The sequence below is a fragment of the Equus quagga genome, chromosome 2 (genome assembly GCF_021613505.1).
Source record: "Equus quagga isolate Etosha38 chromosome 2, UCLA_HA_Equagga_1.0, whole genome shotgun sequence".
Classification (NCBI taxonomy): domain Eukaryota; kingdom Metazoa; phylum Chordata; class Mammalia; order Perissodactyla; family Equidae; genus Equus; species Equus quagga.
The window spans coordinates 38,779,829-38,799,792 of NC_060268.1; the positions used below are offsets into that span (position 1 = coordinate 38,779,829).

The 19,964-nt window shown below is 51.4% G+C and overlaps 1 protein-coding gene across 1 annotated transcript; it reads right to left on the bottom strand.

Annotated features, from left to right (window-relative positions):
• Positions 1 to 15,784, bottom strand: RPAP1 (RNA polymerase II associated protein 1). The gene is made up of 25 exons (XM_046654522.1): positions 15,572 to 15,784; positions 14,765 to 15,016; positions 14,308 to 14,456; positions 13,935 to 14,024; positions 13,359 to 13,479; positions 12,539 to 12,760; positions 11,276 to 11,455; positions 10,153 to 10,268; positions 9,779 to 9,877; positions 8,804 to 8,905; positions 8,410 to 8,577; positions 7,968 to 8,150; positions 7,707 to 7,841; positions 7,437 to 7,607; positions 6,733 to 6,890; positions 6,119 to 6,277; positions 5,766 to 5,967; positions 5,235 to 5,344; positions 4,748 to 4,943; positions 4,387 to 4,539; positions 4,008 to 4,150; positions 2,690 to 3,446; positions 830 to 1,006; positions 632 to 691; positions 1 to 525 (listed from the first exon to the last, which is right to left on the bottom strand). The coding sequence occupies exons 2-25, from the start codon at positions 14,943 to 14,945 to the stop codon at positions 376 to 378; spliced, it is 4,182 nt and encodes a 1,393-aa protein (XP_046510478.1). The 5' UTR covers positions 14,946 to 15,016; positions 15,572 to 15,784; the 3' UTR covers positions 1 to 375.
• Between the last annotated feature and the right edge of the window lie 4,180 nt (positions 15,785 to 19,964).

Genomic DNA, 19,964 nt, shown 5'->3' on the forward strand with positions numbered 1-19,964 from the left:
TTCCCAAGAGATAAAAATTTTTTTTATTTCAATGCATAGCTATAGCATTCACATATCCTGGCCTGGGGCGGGGGAGGGGGAGAGGGAGGAAGGGTGGACTTAGTTTGTCTCATCCCCAAGACGGGGTAAGTAGCTAAGTCACCCTTCACTCCCAGCACAGACCCTCAGAAGCCCCAGATCCTGAGCTCCAGATCTCAGGACAGAAGGGTGGGGCTCACCCTGCTCCAGAAAAGCTCAAACAGCCACTCCCCGGAAGGCAAGCCTTCTGCTCCTGTCTCCTGCCCACCCGTAGGACACAAAGTCCTTCTGTCTGGCCAGGCATCTGCTGGTGAAGCCCAGGAGAACGTATCCATCTCTTCATCTGCAGCAGCTATGCTAGGTCTCTGAGCCCCCATTTTGGAGCATCCCTGAGGTCAGTCTCTGGAGGTACTGCTGACGCAGAGGGGGCAACTGGGGATATAGCTCAAAGCCCTCTGGGAGGGCAGAGTTGGGAAGCTTATAGTGCAGGAGGTGCTGCCGGAGACTCTGCAAAGAGGGAGGAAACTTCATGAAGTGGGTAGTGAGATCCTGTTGAGATCTCTGTCCCCCAAGACCCTCTACTCTCCCACCCCCCAGGATGTGCCCCACGTACCTCATCTGCCAGCAGCCAAGTTTTCTGCAGCATGCTCCTGCGGGCAGCCTTGACATCGTCCTAGAGGCAGAACAGGGATAGGTGGCACTGGGCCAAAGGCTGGTACCCATCACCGGCCTTGCCCAGCCCTCACCTCCTCCCCAGAGGCAGCTCACGGCAGGCTCCCTTCCTCCTTCTGGAGATGGGGATGTAACTTACTGAGCTCTTTGGGTCCTGGGAGAAGATGAAGCTGTTGACGTGGGCCACAGCCACAGCATAGAGCACGGGGCACCAGCAAGGACGGAGTGCACCAGTAACCAGGGCCCGGAAGTAGAGCTGAAGGAGAGCCAGGTTGTCTTCAGGAGGCCCTGTGTAGCACTCCAGGGACACAGGCAACTGTGACAGGGGAAATGAGACACGTTGGGTGAAGGTGGGAATGTGTATCACCTGAACGCAGGGTGGGTGGCTGATGGTCACAAGAACCTAGTCACGAGGGCAGAGATCAGGTCCTGCACAGACATGTGTCCCTCTCTGCCACAAGGATCAACGTGAAAGACTAAAGAGCTGGAAAGCAGGGGACACTGGGAAACTGAGAAGAAGCTGTGAATTTTTACTGGCTACCACATCTGTTTAATCTACGTAAAATTAAAACTCAAAATGTCACGTTTAACTGCTTGATTATATTGTCAAACCTTTCAAAAGTTCATGTTCTTTGGACCAGTAATTCTCTTTCTAAAAAATTATTCTTAATCCCATGCAGAAATGATTATGAGAGAAATAGAGCTAAAGTTTATGTTCAATGGTGTGGTGTTTATCATAGTCACTTAAAATAGCAAAAATTGGAAACAACTTTCCTGCCCACCAAGGGGTTCTGATAAAATAAATTGGGGCATACCTACACAATGGATTATGTAATAATAAAAAATGTTGATTTATTAGAATATTTAGTGATGTAGGGAATGCTTATTACATGTTAAATGAAGAAAACATCATGCAATGATTCTAATTTTATAAAAATATATATGCACATAAAAAAGATAAATCAAGGGGCTGGCCCCGTGGCCGAGTGGTTAAGTTCGTGCACTCCGCTGCAGGCGGCCCAGTGTTTCGTTGGTTCGAATCCTGGGCACGGACATGGCACTGCTCATCAGACCACGCTGAGGCAGCGTCCCACATGCCACAACTAGAAGGACCCACAACGAAGAATATGCAACTACGTACGGGGGGCTTTGGGGAGAAAAAAGGAAAAAATAAAATCTTTAAAAAAAAAAAAGGTAAATCAAAATCAAAATGGTTACCACTGGGTAGTGGGATTATGGATGACTATAATGTTCTTTTTTTTTAATTCTTAAAAATATTTTTTCTTTTTAGTTTTTTATATAAAATATATACGTATATTTTATATACAGATATTAAATGTATTTATATATTAAAATACTTATAAGTTTACCAAAATAAGCTATAATGAAAATTAAAAAACAAATCTAAAAAAATAGTAATTCTTTACAGCTTATAAATTTAACTCCTTAGCCTGATATATGAGGCCCTCTCAGACTTCATTAGCCTTGTTTCCAACATCTTCCCAAACTGAAATCTGTGCTAGACTCCTCCCGCCTCCCACCGTGTCATACTCCTTCCTGCTTCAGCTTATGCTATTCCACTAGGTACATCCTACCCTGCCTCCTCAACAATCCAAATCTACCCAACCTTCAATGCCCAGATCAACCCCTGCTGCCACAAGGCCTTCTCCTTATGGGAAGCCCACTTTGATCTTTGCCTTTTCTGAATCCTGACTCAACACCTAGAATTCGAACAATTTAGAACAACGTTGGTTTTTTAGTACATCTTTTCTAGACTATAGCAGCTCGTGAGCAAGGAGCTGTGCCTTGTTAATAATAACAAACACCTACTACATGCCAGATACTATGTTAAACCCTTTTCATGGATTCTCTTAATCTCCTCAAAGGCCCCCATAGGTAAGAGAAGGAACTGAGGCCCACCAAAGCTGCCTACTGCTCGGGACTGCCCCCAAGGCCCAGGACGATGCCCATGGTGGGCTCTGCTGCACTGAGAAAGTACCTGGGTCAGAGGCAGGCCCAGAGCTCGCAAGGCTCCCACATGCTCCCCAAAGAGGGCGAGGCGCAAGGTGACGCTGAACCGACGCTGCAGGGGAAGGAGGACCAGAGCCCCAAAGAGGTGGTCCCCAAAAGAGACAGCCTCAAAATGCTCCAGGAAATTGGCATAGAGGTCAGGGAAAGATGCCAGCCCCGGAAGTGGGCAATCCAAGTTGAGGGTTGGCAGGACTTCAGGTTGGCAGAGCTGGGCCAGCAGGGCTGCCACCAAACGTTGTACTGGGGTCTCCCGGAACAGTTCACTGTCCACCAGGAACACGCACATGAGCCGTGCCAGGCGGGCAGCAGGAGGTACAGCCCAGAGGGCCTGGGGGCGCCAGCTCTCTAGGACTAGCACCCACTGCAAGGCCCGCATGGCTGTGCCCACAGTGTCAGCAGGAGGGAGCCCCGAGGGGGTGTCTGAGGCCCGGTGGTAGAGGTGAATCAAAGGCAGGAAAGGCCAGTCAGTGGGCAGCAGTGGCTCCTTAGGCACAGGGAGCAGCAGGGCTGGGATTCGCTGTAGCTCCCCTCGGTACACGGCCTGGGAGGCTAGCAGGCTCGCTCGGGCCGGTGAGCAGTGGGTCAGGTAGCAGCTGCGAATGCTGGAGAGGTCCTGGCAGGCCTGAGCTAGCTGAGCCCCTCGTTCACACCCAGGGTCCCTGCCACTCCGTAAGGACAGCCGGTCAGAGAAGTCAGCTGCCTCAGGACCCCCTGATGCTCCTTCCCTGTAACAGAATCCAAAAGCCAAAAATGAGGGCTGGAACCACAGTACCCAGAAGGCCATGCGTGCTCTCCAGAGCTTCCCAGGTCCAATCCCACTCCTCCCTGTTCCCCTAATAACCTTCCATGCAGTGTGTACAGCACTTAAGAGGATGGACAGTAAAGCCAGCTGCCTAGGTGCAAGTTTAGAGAACTTCTCTGTGCCTCAGTTTCCTCATAGTAAAATGGGGATGATAATAATATCCCTCTCATGGTACAGGTAAAATACTTAAAATACAGACAAATACTTAAGGGACTACCAAAGAGTAAGCACTGAGTAACGGTCAGCTAGTTTATACACCATTTTTAGCCATACAGTCACACTGAAGTCCCCTGATACTCTCCGGTATGGTTATCCTCTTCCTCGCTTCACTGATGAGGAAATGGAGGCTCTGACAGGTTAAGTGTAACCCATGGAAGACAGAGAATGAAACCCAGGTCTCCCGGGTCCAGATTCAGGGCTGCTCTGTCAACAACCACAGCAGCCCTTCAAAGGGCTGAATTGATGCCACCAACCCTGGACCTACGGGAGGAACTCCAGCCGGAATACACAGCTCAGCAGTAGTTCATGGGCGAGGTGCTCGCTTCCGGGCAGCAGCCGGCTCAGCAGGGCCAAGGCCATGCCATGATGGAGGGTGGCATTTGTGGCCGCCATTGGCTGGAGTGTTGCCTGTGGACAGAACAACCGGGGGATGGCGGTGGGTGAGGGGAAGAGAGGACAAAGCAAAGAGCAGCAAGGAAGAAGAGATAGGCAAAGGGATCTATGCTGAAGGGCACCAATCCTGGGCATGTCTGGAGGAAAGCAGGGGCTGCGTGGTCTGCCAGAAGCAGCACAGGCTTCAGAGAAGCAGGATGGGGATAATGGAGCGGGGGGAAGGGGCAACATCGACAGACAGGGGCACCCACCGCTCTCTGGGCCAGGGTGAGTGCCAGGTACTGCAGGTGGCACTCATGGCGCAGGGCCCACGCAGAGAAGGGTGTGAGGTGTGGAGCGGTCACAGGAGCCGCGCATTGGAGGAAGTAATTCTGGAGTCCTGGGGCAGCCAATATGGCAGCCAGCTGAGGAAAAGGTAGCTTGTTAGATCTAAAGGTGACTTTGATTCCTTCTGGGGCTCCCCAGGTGGCTGCCTCCTCCCCAGACAAACTCAGAGAAGTGGGTACTGGCAGAAAAGGCCTCCCTTCCCCAAGGGGCGCCCCCTGCCCCTTCCTTCTGACTCCTGCCATCTTGGCCCCCTGCCTGGCCCCTAACCAGGAGCCCAAGACTCACCTGGCCACATAGCCCCTTGTGGATCCGGGCCAGGGTGTTGAAAAGAGAGAGGAGGGCTGTGAGGAACGGGAAGGGGGAGGCTGAGCCAGCCAGACTGAGAGCGGGGCGGCCTCCCGTGCAGCCCAGTGACACGAGGCTGGAGAGAGTTTCAGGGGTCGGAGCACAGGACAGCGGGTTGCAGAGAAGGGAGCAGCGCCTGAAGGCAGAACAGAGAAGCTGAGAGGAGCTCTGGCCTGATGTGTGCCGGGCTGGCAAACAGCTGCTTCGTCTGCGACCAAGGCTAGCAGGCGCTTGGCTGTGCAATCCAGCGCCCACATTCCTGAGAGCCTGACATAACTGCGGCCTGCTAAGTTTCCCTCAGGCTGAAGGGTTCCACTTGGGATGGCTTAGGGAGCGAGCCCCAGGAATTCCACAAGGAGAGACACCATCTCCTCACCAAGGCCCTCCACCATGACCCCCCGCCCCAAACCACACACACAGTACATACCCAAGGGAATCCCACAGGCTGCCCAGAGTGGGCTGGTTCAGCAAGGGCAGCAGCAGCTCCTCTGACAGGCGCTCCATGTCCTGAAGCCAATCTCCTGGGCACAAGCTTGGCTGGAGGACCGAGGAGCTCACTGAGCTGATGGCCCAAGATACCCATTCTCCTAGATCCAGGCCAAGCCCAGGATTCTAAGAGCCCGAGAGAGCCAGTGTTTGGAGGTTTCTGCCTTCTGACCCTTCTGGAGGGAGAGAAGAGCCTGAGGTTGTTCTGGCACCCACTGTCTAGGGGTCCTGAGAGAGCATAAAGGCTCCAGGGAGGCTGATCTGCTGCTTGGGTTCTCTGGTCCCCACCAACATAAACTCCTTGCAAGCTCCACTGGATATGGAGGTGAAAAGAGGAGGAAAGGTGAAGAATAGGAAACGGTGGGAATGAGGAGGCAGGAGTGGAGAGGGGGACACAGAGGGAGGAGGGTAGAGGGGTAAGATGGAGGCAGGGCACCCAGGGCATGGTGGGAGGCAGACAGGCAGCACTCACCTGCTGGCTCCAGGCCTGGTAGTAGGCATCCAGGAAGAGCAGGCAGGCAGTGGGCACCAGGCCCAGGGCACTCCACATCTCAGGTCTGGGAAGCAACTTCAAGGTCTGTCTTAGACATGGCTCCACCAGAAGCTGGAGCCCAGACACCTCTGTCCAAGTGATCAAGGAAGGGGTGGCCGACAGACTGGCCTCAGCAGGGTCACTACAGAAGTGCCAAAAGGGGCTGCAGTGAGATCTGGCTGCCTCAACTCTGCTTTAAGTTCTAGTGACCCTCCCCCTGTGGAGGAGCACTCCTGCCTGTCCCAGAGCTCCCAGTAGGATGTCCCTGCCGGCAGCTCAGGGCTGTAACCTACCTGCTGGGCTCAGGGGCAGTGCTGCTGGCTGCCAGGGTCAGCTGGGTGAGGAGACTGAGCAAGGAGGCTATCCGCTGCATGGACAGGGGCCGAGGGGAGTGGACGTTGAGCTCCTTGGGCACAGCCTGCAGGGCCTGCATGAGCACTGGGTAAAGCTCCCTGGGGGAGAACAATTACCGCCTTCAGTGATGAAGGGAGATAGAGATGTACGATACAAGGCAAGGCCCGGCCCAGGGATCTGCAGCTGGTTGAGGAGGAGCAGGAGGGAGAGCCAAGCGCTGGGTACTCTTGGAAGCTTCAAGAGGGAAGGAAGGCTGGGGGCTGAAGGGAAGGAGGTAGCCCTTCAAGGCTTCCCTCCAAGAGGGAATTTAAATCTAATTTCACTGAGATACCAATGCTGCTGTGCACAGAACATGGTTAATCCCGCTTTGTTCCTCTTTCCCCGGGCTGGTCCGGACTACCAAGCCCTCTTCATTCCTCCCAGAATCCCCTCTTCCTTATTCTCAGCCTCCATTCAAGCTTGAAACCTCGAGCAAGGCTGAGTCATCAGGTTAGGTGTGAAGGCAGAACTGCAGGGGTCTGCGAAGGAGCCTACCCACCCCCCCTCTCCTCACCGATAAAGATCACTGCCCTGGCCATAGGAGGCGGCCACGGCCCATAGACGGAAGGCCTCCATGCTCAGCATCTCAGCTTCCTCCGGGGGCAAGGCCAGTTCCTGGGGTGGCTCAGCTATAAAGCGGCGCAGGTGGCTCCGGAGATCAAAGCTGTTTAACTGGGGGTGGGCAGAGAGTCTGGGGATCAAGGTCAGCTGGGGGGTCCCAAGTTTCAGGCCTCAGGTTCTCTCACTACAGAGATTGGCTCAACTCAGCCCTGTTCCAGGCCCCTCTGGTGCTGCAGGGTCATAGATCTGGGCAAGGGTGAAACTACCTCATCCATCCCTTCCCCCTTCCCCCTTCCCACTTCCTCCTTCCTTCCTTTCCTCCCTCTGTCCTCCCCTTCTTTCAGCAAGCGTTTGCTGAGCACCTTTTTTAGGGCTACTTGGCTACAGGTGATGGGTGCCTATCTGCATGTGGCTCTTCTTGTCTGGGTCCAGGGAACAGGGAACCCCCCCTTCATATGAGAGCAGAGTAGGCCTACAGGATACACTAGGCTCCAGGTGACCAGCTCCTGCCTGGTGGTTTCTGTGCCAATTCTAAGCAATTGGGACAGATATGAAGAGGAAGCTGGCATGAACAGACCATCTAGTGTCCAGGAGCCATGCTTAGCCCCAACCCAGCCCTGTCTTGAGCCCCCCATCCCTGCCCTGTGTCCTGCTCACCAGCCGGGCAGCAATATTCCTACCAGCCGAGGCCAAGACACGAAGTAGTTTCATGGCAGTAGCACAGGGTACTTTGTGCAGACTAGGGGTAGGCCCCACCCCCACTGGGGACCAGCTGGTGGGCAGGAACTCTCGAACCACGGTCTCTATCAGCCGAGGGCACTCCAGGACCTGTGGGGGAGAGGAGGCGAGGGGAGGTAGGGAGGCTGAGGGTCAAGACCAGGCCCAGCTATGCTCTTTGCCCACTCCCTGCCTCCTTCTCTTTCTCACCCTTGTGGCTGACTCCAGGGAATGCCGGGCCAGGCGGATGAGCACAGCCAGGATGTCAAGGACCACAGAAGGTCCTGGGCAGGTCACCTCCAGCACATAGCGCAGCCGAGGCAGCAGGTTGGTAGCCAGAAGGCCCTGAGGATAAGAGGGATAAACCCAATGCCAAATGCAGCTGGGCCCCAGGCCTTGATGACCCCTCTTGCGCAACATGTGCTTGTCCTCAAGGTCATGAGACACGGGCAGCTGGCCCAGCACCTTTACCTTGATGACATCATGTCGGGCCAGGTCAGATGGAGGCCGGTTTCCTTCCTCAGGATTCTTCCTTTTTGCTTTTTCTGCTGGGGGCTCTTCATCCTCATCCTCATCCTCCTTGTCCTCCTGGCTGGGCATCAGAGGGAACACCAAAGCTCCGTGGTACCAGGAGAAGGTGCTGTCAAGAAGCTCCTGCCAGAGGAAAGAGAGTGAGGGTGGGAAGTGGACGAAAGGGTCAGGCCAGGAAATGGGTCCAGGAGGAGAGGGGAGAAGCTATCCACCAAGGACAGAGAGGTAAGGCTCCTGGGCTTTGGGGCCTTTAGGAAGGTGATGCTGGTTAGAGATTACCCAATCCCTGCTCTGCCTGGCAAAGCCTCAGCAATGAGGGCAAGCCTGGCAGGAGGAGTAGGGACCCTGATGCCTCAAAGCCCCGTTCCCATCCCTGTTGTACCTCATCTCCAGGAGCTACCAGCAGAGCCCGAAGAGCCCGGACAGCAGCTGCGATGACCCCATCCACTCTGTCATCCAGGGAGAAGCGCAGCAGGAAGAGGAAACCAGCATCCAAAAGGAGGTGCAAGACACTGCCCACTAGCTGGTCCCCAAACTCACCAGCCTGAGCCTTAGGGACAGGAGGATAAAACCTTGTTGAAGATGCTGAAGTTATAGTCTTTGTCCTAACCATTTACTTGCCCACCTCTGACCCTGGCCTTGCCCCGTTCCCAGGCTGACTCACAGACCCATGGTGTATGGGCTAGTGAGCCAGAGTGAAAAGGGCAGGAGGTGGAAAGAGGTAAGGTTGGGGGGTGAGGGGTCAGGGGGCAGGACCAGGCCAGCAGTCCACTCACCCTGCTGATGACCTGGGCCAACACATGCAGTGCTAGTACTCTCTGCTGGGACACCTGGCTACGCGTCAGATGGAACAGCTCCTGGAGGGAGTACCCTGCTCTCTGAGGCAGGGACAAGAAGTCAGAAGGAGCCAAGACACAGGGCAGCACCCTCCCACAAATATGCAACAATCCACATATGCCAGGAACCGAGTTAGGTGTCAAGGGGAAGACAAAGAGTACTATCACTTGCTTCTGCTCTCCATGGATCCTTCAACTGGTACAGAAGATAGGACTTGCATACCAGCAACCATAGCGTACGGCAGATTGGGAGGAAGGTAGTAATCGGTGTTTAACTTGCAACCAGAGAACAGGAGAGAAAGAAGGGGGACCTGGAAACGTGATCTAGTCTCAGTGGGTGGGCAGAGCTTGGAGGGCCCAGCATGGAATAGTAAAGGCATTCCCCAGAACGGGCTTCAGGAACCGAGCCTTGGAGGTCCTTGAGCACAGGGTGTATATGGCGGGAAGGCAGCAGGAGTGAGGGAGGCCGAGCTGTAGGGTCAGCAGGGACAGACTGGGGAAGGCCTGTCTTGCTGGGTTGAGGAGCCAAGACTGTATTCTGTGTGCAGAGGGAAACCAGGAAACTTTCTAAGGCAAGGAATGGCCTGAGCCAGGCCAGAGGAAATCAGTATGGCAGCCCCATGAGGGACAGAATGGCAAGGCAGAGAGTGGAAGATTGAGCAGACAAGAGGGAGCAAGGCTGTTATCTAGGAAGCATCATGGGGAGGTGACAGACAGCAAATTAGCAAGTTCTGGCAACTGACTGGAATGTGAGGGAACGAGAAGATTTCTTCGAGCCTAAGAACCTGAATGGACAGCAAGGCCATGAACTGGAATAGAGCACGTAGGAGTCCTAGGCAACAGAGGAGAGGTCCTTTTCCACGTGGCTGAAAAGCAAGGAGCGCTGCCCAGTCCTCCCTGGGTCCCATGCCTCACCTCCGCCTCCTCTCCATGGTGGTGCAGGCCCAGATGGGTGGGCAGGTCCACATCAGGGGCCAGTAGCTCTCCCTGAAGACTGAATCGGGCCTGCATCCTCTAATGAAGAGAGAAAGAGGACCATGCGCTGAGGGCAGCAGCAACTTCCCCACACCCACTCCTCACCTTTAATCCCAGGACTCTCAGGACACAGCTCCTAACTCTACCTCTGACTGGAAATGGGGCTCCTCTGGCCTTGGGGGTGAGGCAGGGAGAGGAGAGTGAGCACAAAGCAGAGATGTTTCTCAAGCTCGGGGGAAGAGAAGTTCTGGTAAAAGAGCCACAGCCCCACTTCTACCCCACCCACCCCTCATAGGCCAGTTGGCCCTCCTCACCTCCTGTGTCTGCTGCCGCCGGAGTGGGGGCAGGTCCTGGGTCCAATGGAGCTTCTCCAGCTCAACAGTGTCCATGTGCAGCCATTCTTTGTGGGGGGTCATGGGCAGTGCCAGAGCTGGGGAGACGGAAGCAGAGCAGTATTCCCTAAGGGGCTCAGCTCACTGATCCTCTGGGGTCCCAGCCATCACCCAGTAGCTGCCGCATCCATCTCTGCCCTAGGGTCTGAGCAGTCTCTGCCCTCAGCTATGGCTAATGGCATAGCCCAGGGGCTGGAACTCCCGGGAACAGGACAAATGTCTCAGATATGGCAGAACATACCCAGTCCTGGGCTCTAGCCCCCTCCCCTGTTGACCCCAAGGATTTGTTGGGAGGGGAAAGAGGAAGAGAAGGAGGTAAGGAAGAGAAGAGAGGGGGATGGGAGGACCACATACACCAGGGAAAACATAATTCTCCTCTCTCTAGCACCAACCTTCTAAAGGAGGAGGAGAGTGGGTCCAATGAGGGGGGAGCTACACCGCTTTAGTAGGGCAAGATACAGACACACACCCACAGCATCCTCCTCCTTCCTCACCCCAACCCCCACTCAACCTGCTCAGAAGGCCCGGAGCTCATCCAGGGGCAGAAGGTTCCTGGCTCTCGTAATTTAATTTCTTCTTTTGTTAATCACTAATAAAATAATCCACTTCCTAGGAAATGAGTGCTCCCATTGGCCTCTCTGCTTTGTAAGACCTGCGTCAGACTCTTCCTTTCCCATCGCCCTGGCCCTGCCATCTTCCCCCAATACTGAGAGCAGAGGCAGAAAGAGCTGTGGGATGGATGGAGCCAGAGCTGGGGCAGCTACCACAAAGGCAGGGGGCAGACGGTCTGCCAGAGGAGGGGGCCATTCAGCCACCACACCCTGCTGCCTCTTACCAGCGAGGAGAGAGAAAGAGCAGTCACAGGACAAGAAAACAGGAAGCATGTGCAGGAAGAATATATGCATTAGCAAATGAAGATTGATTTCAAGGCAATAATGAGGATTAACGTTAGATGTCAGAGGACAGAGAAGACTCTCCCTTTTCCTTTCTGCCAGGCCTAGGAGACGGGATACTTTCCTCTACTTTTATTCCCCCTCCTCCACACCTGGGGCTCCTGGCTCCAGCTCATCTTCCCGCCTGGGCTCAGTAGCAGGAGCTGGCACAACGGGCTCCTCTCCAGTGACCTCAACAGAGGGGCCTCCTGGCCTCTGCTCCTCCGCAGCCTTCCCTCCTGCTTGCTTGTGGGTGCGGCTGCGAGATCTCAAGAAGGCAACCAGGCTGGGATCTGGAGGAGAGGGTGGCGGGGAGAGTGGGTGGGGGCAGATCCTCCCCAGCCTCCTATAGACCTGAGACCTGCTGAATACTGCCTGCCTATAGGTGCCAAGGCCAAGACAAGCCACTTTCCGGCCCTGATCTGAGCCCCCTGGGCTCTCTTGGGGCCCCAGTGACCCATACCTGTCACTGAGACCTGCGTGCCCACCTTTCCCTCCACTCTTCACAGTTCCCTGGCCCAGGTCCCTCTGCCCACTTCTGTGTTTGGCTCCAGGTCAGAGGCCCAAATAAGTGGCTGTGGAATAAATGAAGGAATGTTGACTACAGCCAAAGAGAATAATTTCTCTCACTTTCAGATAATTTATTTATGCACAAATATTCACTAAAAACCTAAGATATACTCTGCTCCACATACGGTTTGGAACAAGACTGAGTTGGTGCTATCGTTTGGGTGAAGAGAAACAAGGAGGGAGGCGTGGTACAGTATAGCATCATATAACAGAACCTACTGTAGCTGTGCTGGAGTACAGCTACAATATAGTGTCTCACACTAGTGTAGTATAGTATACACTGCACAGTGGTTAAGAGCAGGACCTGTGACACCAGATGCACCTGGGTTTATACCTCATCTGTGTTCCTTTCCAGCTGTGTGACATGGGGGAGGATTTCTTAAAGTTGTAAGCCTCATTTCTTTTCTTAAGTAAATGAGGTTAGTACCACCTACCTCACAGGAACTGTTTGAGGACAGAATGAAATAATGCATTAAAGTAGTCAGCACATGGGGCCGGCCCCGTGCCCATGTGATTAAGTTTGCGCCCTCCACTTCGGCGGCCCAGGGTTTCACCAGTTTGGATCCTGGGCGTGGATATGGTGCCAGTCATCAGGCCATGCTGAGGCGGCGTCCCACATGCCACAACTAGAAGGACTCACAACTAAACAATATATACAACTATATACTGGGGGGATTTGGGGAGAAAAAGGAAAAATAAAATCTTTAAAGTACTCAGCACAGTGCCTGGCACTCACAGTAAGCCTGCCTCCATAAGTAGCAGTCCCTTCCTAGCCCAGTCTGGGCAGGAAAGCCAGGTGCCCGTACCAAGCTGAGCCAGCAACCGCTGCTGCTCCTGCAGGATCTCCTCGGGAGCCATGGCTTGCAGTCTCGCTACATTCTCTTCATGGATGGTCTGGGCTTCCTGCTCAGCCTCCTGGCCCCTGAGCCCCTTCCCTGTGACCAGATGGGGTCCCTGGAAGCTGGAGCTGCCACAGGGAAGCTGGTTGCCCTGCTCCCTAGGTGTGAGTGCCTCAGAGGTCACAGCACCTGGAAGAAGTGTACGATCAGTTTCACCGCCTCACCCCAACTGGGCCTTCTGGCCCTTTCTCTAACCCCATTAGTCCTGGAGACAGATGGAGGCCCAGAGTTTTCCCAGGCACAGAGTAGAGACCCCCATGGGTCTGGCATAGGACTCCAGACACCCTGGGGTTGGGTTGGTGATCTCTCCACTCATCCTCCCCATGGACTTATATGAGGTTTCCCTCAGAAACATCCTACTTTCTGACTCTTCTCTGGAATGTCTAGAAAGCCACCTGCCTCTAGGGGCCTGCTCTCAGTTCTTCCACTAGTAATTTGTATCATTAAAGGAATCTTGGCCTACATCTTTATTTTAGTCTCTGCCAGACACTTCTACCCCCTTCCTTTCCCCTAGGGTCAAGAAATGGCCTGCCCGCTCTCTGTACCTAAGACCCAGATGTGGACCCAAGCCACCCATATGCAATACTCTAAGTGGGGATATGGGACACCTTTCTTTTTAGATGGTTCAAATGCACTTCATATTTGAGGCAGGAAGACATATCCAAAGTGACTCTACGATTGTGTCTTACCAAAAGTCCGAGCCCCGGCCTCTTCAACCCCAGCTCACCCTCTGGTGGGTCCAGGATGGACACAACTTCTCTAACTGCTGGGACTCTGGCTTCAGATACTCTCCTTGCTGCAATCTCCTGGGCAAAGATGCTTCTCTTACCAGACGTTGCTGCCTTCCCCTATACGACAAAGAGAAAACCCAGGTGACTGATGCTCATTATCCTATTCTCATCTTAATCTCTTTATACCAAGGTCACTGGAACAAAAGGATAAGAGAGACTTATTCAGTATCCCAGGGTTACAACCCTAGTCCTCAGAAAAAGCAAGGCTCTTTAGAAGCACAGATCCTGAAGTCTAACAGACTTGGTTGGATTTCCAGCTCTTCTATCAATTACATGTGTGGTGTTAGACAAGTTATTTATCTTTTGGAGGTCTCTGTTACCTTATCTGAAAAACGGAGATAAGGATACCCACCTTACACACTTGTTATGAAGATTAAATGAAATAATACCTATGAAGTACTTAGTGTGACACTGCTTTAACAACAGAAGTACTCATCATTAAGATTATCAACCTGGGGAAGATTCACAATGAGGCTGTACCCTAGGCATCACCTAAGGTTACCCCTGCCTACCTGTCTCCCCTGTGAGCGATGGAATACGGGAGGAAAAGCAACGCCACTGGGCAGAGGCAGATTCACAGCCGCTGAACTTGTATCCCGTTCCTGCAGCAACACAGCACAAAGTAGTGAAGATACAGAGATGTTCCTAGGCTGGACCCTATCCCACCAACCCCAGTTCTGTATGACTAGAACCTCACTCTAGGGAGTCATGAACCCACCTTGCTTCTCAGGGCCCAGTGATTCTAAACCAGCCTCCAACCTGACTGCACAGGGCATAGAAGTCTCACCTTTCTGAATCACCCTCTACTCATAAAGCTCACCACCTCCACCCAATATCTTTGTTGCTCTAGGATACGTTGTCCCACTCAGCCAGGGTGAGACGCACAATAATCTTAGTCAAGACAGCAGTGATGTGCTGATCATGCCTGTTCAGCCTCTCTTCAGGGTCCTCATGTTCAGGCAAGGGACAACCAGGGCTGGGCCTGGCTCTCTTCGGGGGAGCAGGAACCAAAGCTGGGGGCAAATCTGGGAGATCTGAGAAAGAAAAAAACCCAGATGTGAGGATGGCTCATACCTTCCGAGGAAGACACTGCCAGCTAGAGGGAAAACAAAGAAAGAAAGACAGCTGCCAAGCGGCCCTGGCTCAAGCTGTGTCCCTTTGAGCAAGATATTTAACCTCACTAAGCCTCAGTTTCTTCATATGTAAAAATAGGGCTGCAGCAAGAGAGGCCATGCAGAGTCTGAAATAATGATGGGGCAGAATCCAGCCACATCAGGAAGCGGGAGGGGGCCCTGAGGCTGTACCCCTTCTGCCTCCCAGCCTCACACCCACAGCCACTCACTGTCCAGCATCACTACATCCCGATGATCCTGCAGTGGAGTTTGGTTTGGGTTAGTGTCGCCATCTCGCCTACTTCCTTTCTTCACCAATTGTACAGCTGGGGCTGCACCAGCTGCAAGAAACTGATTCTGGAAACGCAGCAGGTCCAGCTCAGACTCCCCTGGCTTTGGTCTTGACAGCATCTTGACACCCCTGCTGCCTCCCCAGTGTGAATCTCCACCGCTTCACTGTGGGGATTCCCTCTCATTCACCCCTAAAAGGAAGAAAGATAATGGGCCCTCTGCAATTGAACCCCTATTCTCCTTATTGTGCATCAGAGAAGGCTCTTTTTTTTTCTTGGGTTCACGTCAACTCATTTCTCCTCATTCATACCTTATCGCCATTTCCTCCCTATTTAGCCTTCCGTGATGTCATCAGCTTAGCAACAATATTTACTGCCAACTTAGATTGTTTACAATTGGTGGACGATAAAAACTCTCAGGAACAACCCTAGTGGAACTAAGGAAAATGCTACCAGGACCCAGGCAGATAATCAAACTGGAGAGAACATGCCTGGCCTAGAGATATTGAAATTATTAAAAATCTTGGGCTGTAAAAGATCAATATATAAAACTCATTTGCATTGCTATATACTAGCAAAGAACAATCACAAAATGAAATTAAGAAAAAAATTCCACTTACAATAGCATCAAAAAGAATAAAATACTTCGGAAAAAATTTCCCCAAAGAATCACAAGACTTGTACACAGTCGGGCCCCACAACTGCCCCCAGGCGCCCCTGGACCACCCACGCCTACAGAGAAATCACCTAGTCTCTGCTTTTGTTGCTGGTGGATGGGGGACCATGCCCGAGATCTCCGCACCGAAGAGTCCGCGGCCGCTCCTGTGCCGACCACAGACACTCGGGCAGGCTCCGACAAAGGAACTGGACACTCTGCACAGAGCCCTCCGCCGGGGTCCCCTGACGTCTGTTCCTCCAGCCGAGCCACCTACTTGCTCCAAGACCGCCTGGGCGCCGCCATCTTGCCCCGCAAAGGCCGCGCTTCCGCCGCCGCCAGACGTGAGCTTCCGCCCCGCAGCCTGGCCCCGCCCCTCCCGGACCTGGCTCCGCCCACTCTGGGCTTTGCAGGCTTGGCGTTCCAGACGTGCAAGAGCGAAGATAGTCGGTTTGCGGTGTCCTGTCCCACCACGTAAGCTCTGAGTCGACGCTCAGAACACTCATCCTTCCGATGCACAGCAGGCCCTTCTACACATACAACACCCGTGACGGAGGCAGAGGGTTCCTCAGACGCCCCTGTGCACTCACCACTCCAGATAACTACATCCCGCACCCCAGCACCCAAGCTCACAGGCAACACCCAGAAACCTGCACACACGCCGGTGTGGCCGCCCCAGTGTGTTTATGAGCGAGCAAGAAGGTAACTGTGAAAAAGGAAAGGCGAGGCCCAAGGAAAAAACGTTACAGGAGTAGTTGTGGTGAGAAGAGAGAAGAAAACAGCCTCGTTGCCGGCAAGGTGATCCCCTTGAGCAACCTGCCTTTGTTCCTGCCAGGTGTCCCTTCTCGGAAATGTCCCTTCTTGGAAATCCTACCTCTTTTCCCTTCTACCCCCAGCCCCCAAAGTCTTTCTCTTCAAAGTCTTTCTCTTCGTTTAAGGCCTAGCTGGAATCAACTCTAAAACCTTTGTCAACTGGTCCTACTCTCACTGAACATTCCTTGGAATCTTTCACCTGCACCCCGCTGGGTGGCATCTTGGGAACGCACAGCCCACTATCAATGGTTACCTTTTCACAAGCATCTGTCCTGTTCCCTTGACTAGACTGTCTTTTTTGCATCCATAATGCTCAGCACCCAGCAGCATATTGCCATGCACATATGACCCTAGTAAATCATTCCTTTATTGAAGGCCATCTTTTTTATTTATTTATTTTTATTTTGAGGAAGATTAGCCCTGAGCTACCATCAGCCGCCAATCCTCCTCTTTTTTGCTGAGGAAGACTGGTCCTGAGCTAACATCCATCCCCATCTTCCTCCACTTTATATGTGGGACTCCTGCCACAGCATGGTTTAACAAGCAGTGCTAGGTCCACACCCGGGATTCAAACCAGCAAACCCTGGGTGGCCAAAGCAGAGCACTCGAACCTAGCTGCTAAGACACCAGCCCGCCTTGAAGGCCATCTTAAGGCAGCCAATGTTAGTTTAGTGGTTCTCAAACTTTAGCAGGCATCAAAATTACCTAGAGGGCTTGTTAAAACAGATTGCTAGGCTTCACCCTCAGAGTTTCTTATTCAGTAGGTCTGGCATAGGACACAAGAATTTGCTCTTCTAACAAGTTTCCAGGTATTCTATAGAATCCTTCTCTAGTTCTCTTGGTCTCAACTGCGGCAGTAAATTTCAGCTACTAGGATTTAGCCAGCCGTGGGATCTAAAATAGTACTGGACCTGATCAGAAATTATGGGGAATGAGGGTGGGGGAACTGGAGCCAAAGATGCAGAAAGAATAGATAGTAGAAAATCGTTGTTTGCAACCACTGATGAAATAATCGCTCCAGGCAATGATCATCAATGACTGATAAAACTATTAGGTAAAAGTTATGAGGACTTCATATGGATGGATCAGGTTGCCAACTTAACGTCACTAAACTGCCCTTAACATCACTGGACATGTGCCTCCTGACCTGATGCAATTGGAAGTACAAAACACCTCCCAAGAAACCTTCATGCCAAAAAATTGAACCTGAATCTAGTCAAGTATCTAGATCTAACTACCAATCTATAAGAAATACGCACTGTAAAGGAGCGTGTTAAATGATAGCACAAGGATACAATTAACAAAATCCAGATTGTGGAAAATTCTTCAAAGGACCCAGTTTCTTGTATAAATTTCACGTTCAGGAGAGAAGGGAGACCTTTTATAGATTTAAAAACACATGAGGGGGGCTGGTCCGGTTGCACAGCGGTTAAGGGTGCATGTTCTGCTTTGGCGTCCCGGGGTTTGCTGGTTTGGATCCTGGGTGTGGACATGGCACCACTTGGCAAGCCATGCTGTGGCAGGCGTCCCACATATAAAGTAGAGGAAGATGGGCACAGATGTTAGCTCAGGGCCAATCTTCCTCAGCAAAAAGAGGAGGATTGGCAGCAGATGTTAGCTCAGGGCTAATCTTCCTCAAAAAAACCCAAAAAACAAAAAACCACACACATGAGGGGGCCGGTCCCGTGGCCAGTGGTTAAGTTTGCTCACTTGGCTTCGGCAGCTCGGAGTTCATTGGTTCAGATCCTGGGCACGAACCTACACACTGCTCGTCAAATAATGCTGTGGCAGCATCCCACATAGAGGAACTAGAATGACTTACAACTAGGATACATAGCTATGTGCTGGGGCTTTGGGGAGAAAAAAAAGGAAGATTGGCAACAGATGTTAGCTCAGGGCCAATCTTCATCACCAACAAAAAGCACCCCTTAAAAATACATGAGACTATCAGTTAAATATATGGTCCTTGTTTGCATCCTGATTCAAATGAACTCATTGTAAAAAGATGTTTTTTGAGACTGTTGGGGGAAATGAAACACAAACTGGGTTTTATAGGATATTAAGGATTATAAAAAAAATTATTGTGTATGGATGTAGGGGTTTTTTTGAAAAATAATCTTTATTTTAGAGTAGTTTCAGATTTACAGAAAATTCGCAAAGAAAGCATTTCCATTTATCCCAAACATAGTTTCCCCTGTTATTAACATCTAACATTAATATGGTGCATTTGTTAGACTTAATGAACCAATATTGACATATGATTAGCAAGTAAAGTCCTTACTTCATTCAGATTTCCTCGACTTTTCCCTCATGTCCTTTTTTTGTCCCTTCCAGGACACTACAATACATTGAGTTGCCATGTCTCCTTAGGTTCCTCTTGGCTATGACAGTTTTGTAGACTTTTTGTATTTTTGATAAGTTGGACAGTTTAGAGTAGTACTGATAGGGTATTTTGTAGAATGTCCTTCTGATGGGATCCGTCTGATGCTTTCCTCAGGATTAAACTAGGGTTATAGGCTTTGGGGAAGAAGACCACAGAGCTAAAATGCCATTTTTATCACATGGTATCAAGGGTACCTACTATCAACGTGCATTGTCTCTGTTGGTCTTAACCTTATTCACCTGGCTGAGGTGGTGTTTGTCAGATCTCTCCACTGTAGAGTGACTTTCCCCCCCTGCTTTCCCTCCTGTCCTCTTTGGAAGGAAGTCACCATGCACAACCCACACTTGAGGGTAGAGTATCTACATCAATTATTTATAATTCTTCTGTGTGGGAGATTTGTCTATGCTCCCCATTATTTTTTTTTTCTGCTTTTTCTCCCCAAATTCCGCCAGTACAAAGTTGTATATTTTAGTTGTGGGTTCTTCTAGTTGTGGCATGTGGGATGCTGTCTCAGCATGGCCTGATGAGCAGTGCCACGTCTGCGCCCAGGATTCGAACTGGTAAAACGCTGGGCCACCAAAGTGGAGCGTGCGAACTTAACCACTCGGCCACGGGGCCGGCCCCTACCCACTAATTTATCTATTCAAATATAAATATATCATTCTGTGTGTGTGTGTGTGTTTGTGTGTGTATTTGTGTTTTGTTTTTTGTTTTTGAGCATGTCTTTACTTCCTGGCATTACAAGATGCTCCAGGCTTATCTTTTATCTTTCCTGCCCCAGCCATTTCTCCAGGGACTCTTGGTTCCTTTTATTGGAAAATGGTATTAGAAACCAAGATTTGGATGTTAGGTGTGCTCATTTCTCCTGGGGTGTTTTACTTTTAGGCCCTTCTTAGCTGAGAAAGGAAATATATACGTGTATACTGTTACCTATACACGTCTATAAATATTTCTGTATGTAACCATCTGCATAGATATATGGATGAGTGTTTTTTTAAGTCTGTTACAGATAGTGTAATATTTACAGCTGAAATTAATTATATGGCTAAGATTTGCTTTTAAAAACTCCAGCAAAACAACAACAACAACAAAAATGGGACAATAGAACACAATTGGCCAAGATAATCATGGAAGCAGAGTGACTGGTACATTGGAGATTCATTATACTATTCTGTTTAATTGTGTGCACATTTAAAATACCCTATAATAAAAAGCTTTTTTAGAAATAGAGCCAGAAAAGCCTCCCGTGTCAGGCTGCAGTTCCAGAGGCTCAAAAAGAGAAATACAGC

Coding starts and splice junctions, on each gene's coding strand:
- RPAP1 (XM_046654522.1), bottom strand. CDS start 14,945: ATGCTGTCAAGACCAAAGCCAGGGGAGTCTGAGCTGGACCTGCTGCGT. Junction 13,480..13,934: donor ATCGCTCACAGGGGAGACAG/GTAGGCAGGGGT, acceptor TTTGTCGTATAG/GGGAAGGCAGCAACGTCTGG. Junction 4,151..4,386: donor TCACCCTGGCCCAGAGAGCG/GTGGGTGCCCCT, acceptor TTCTGTCCACAG/GCAACACTCCAGCCAATGGC.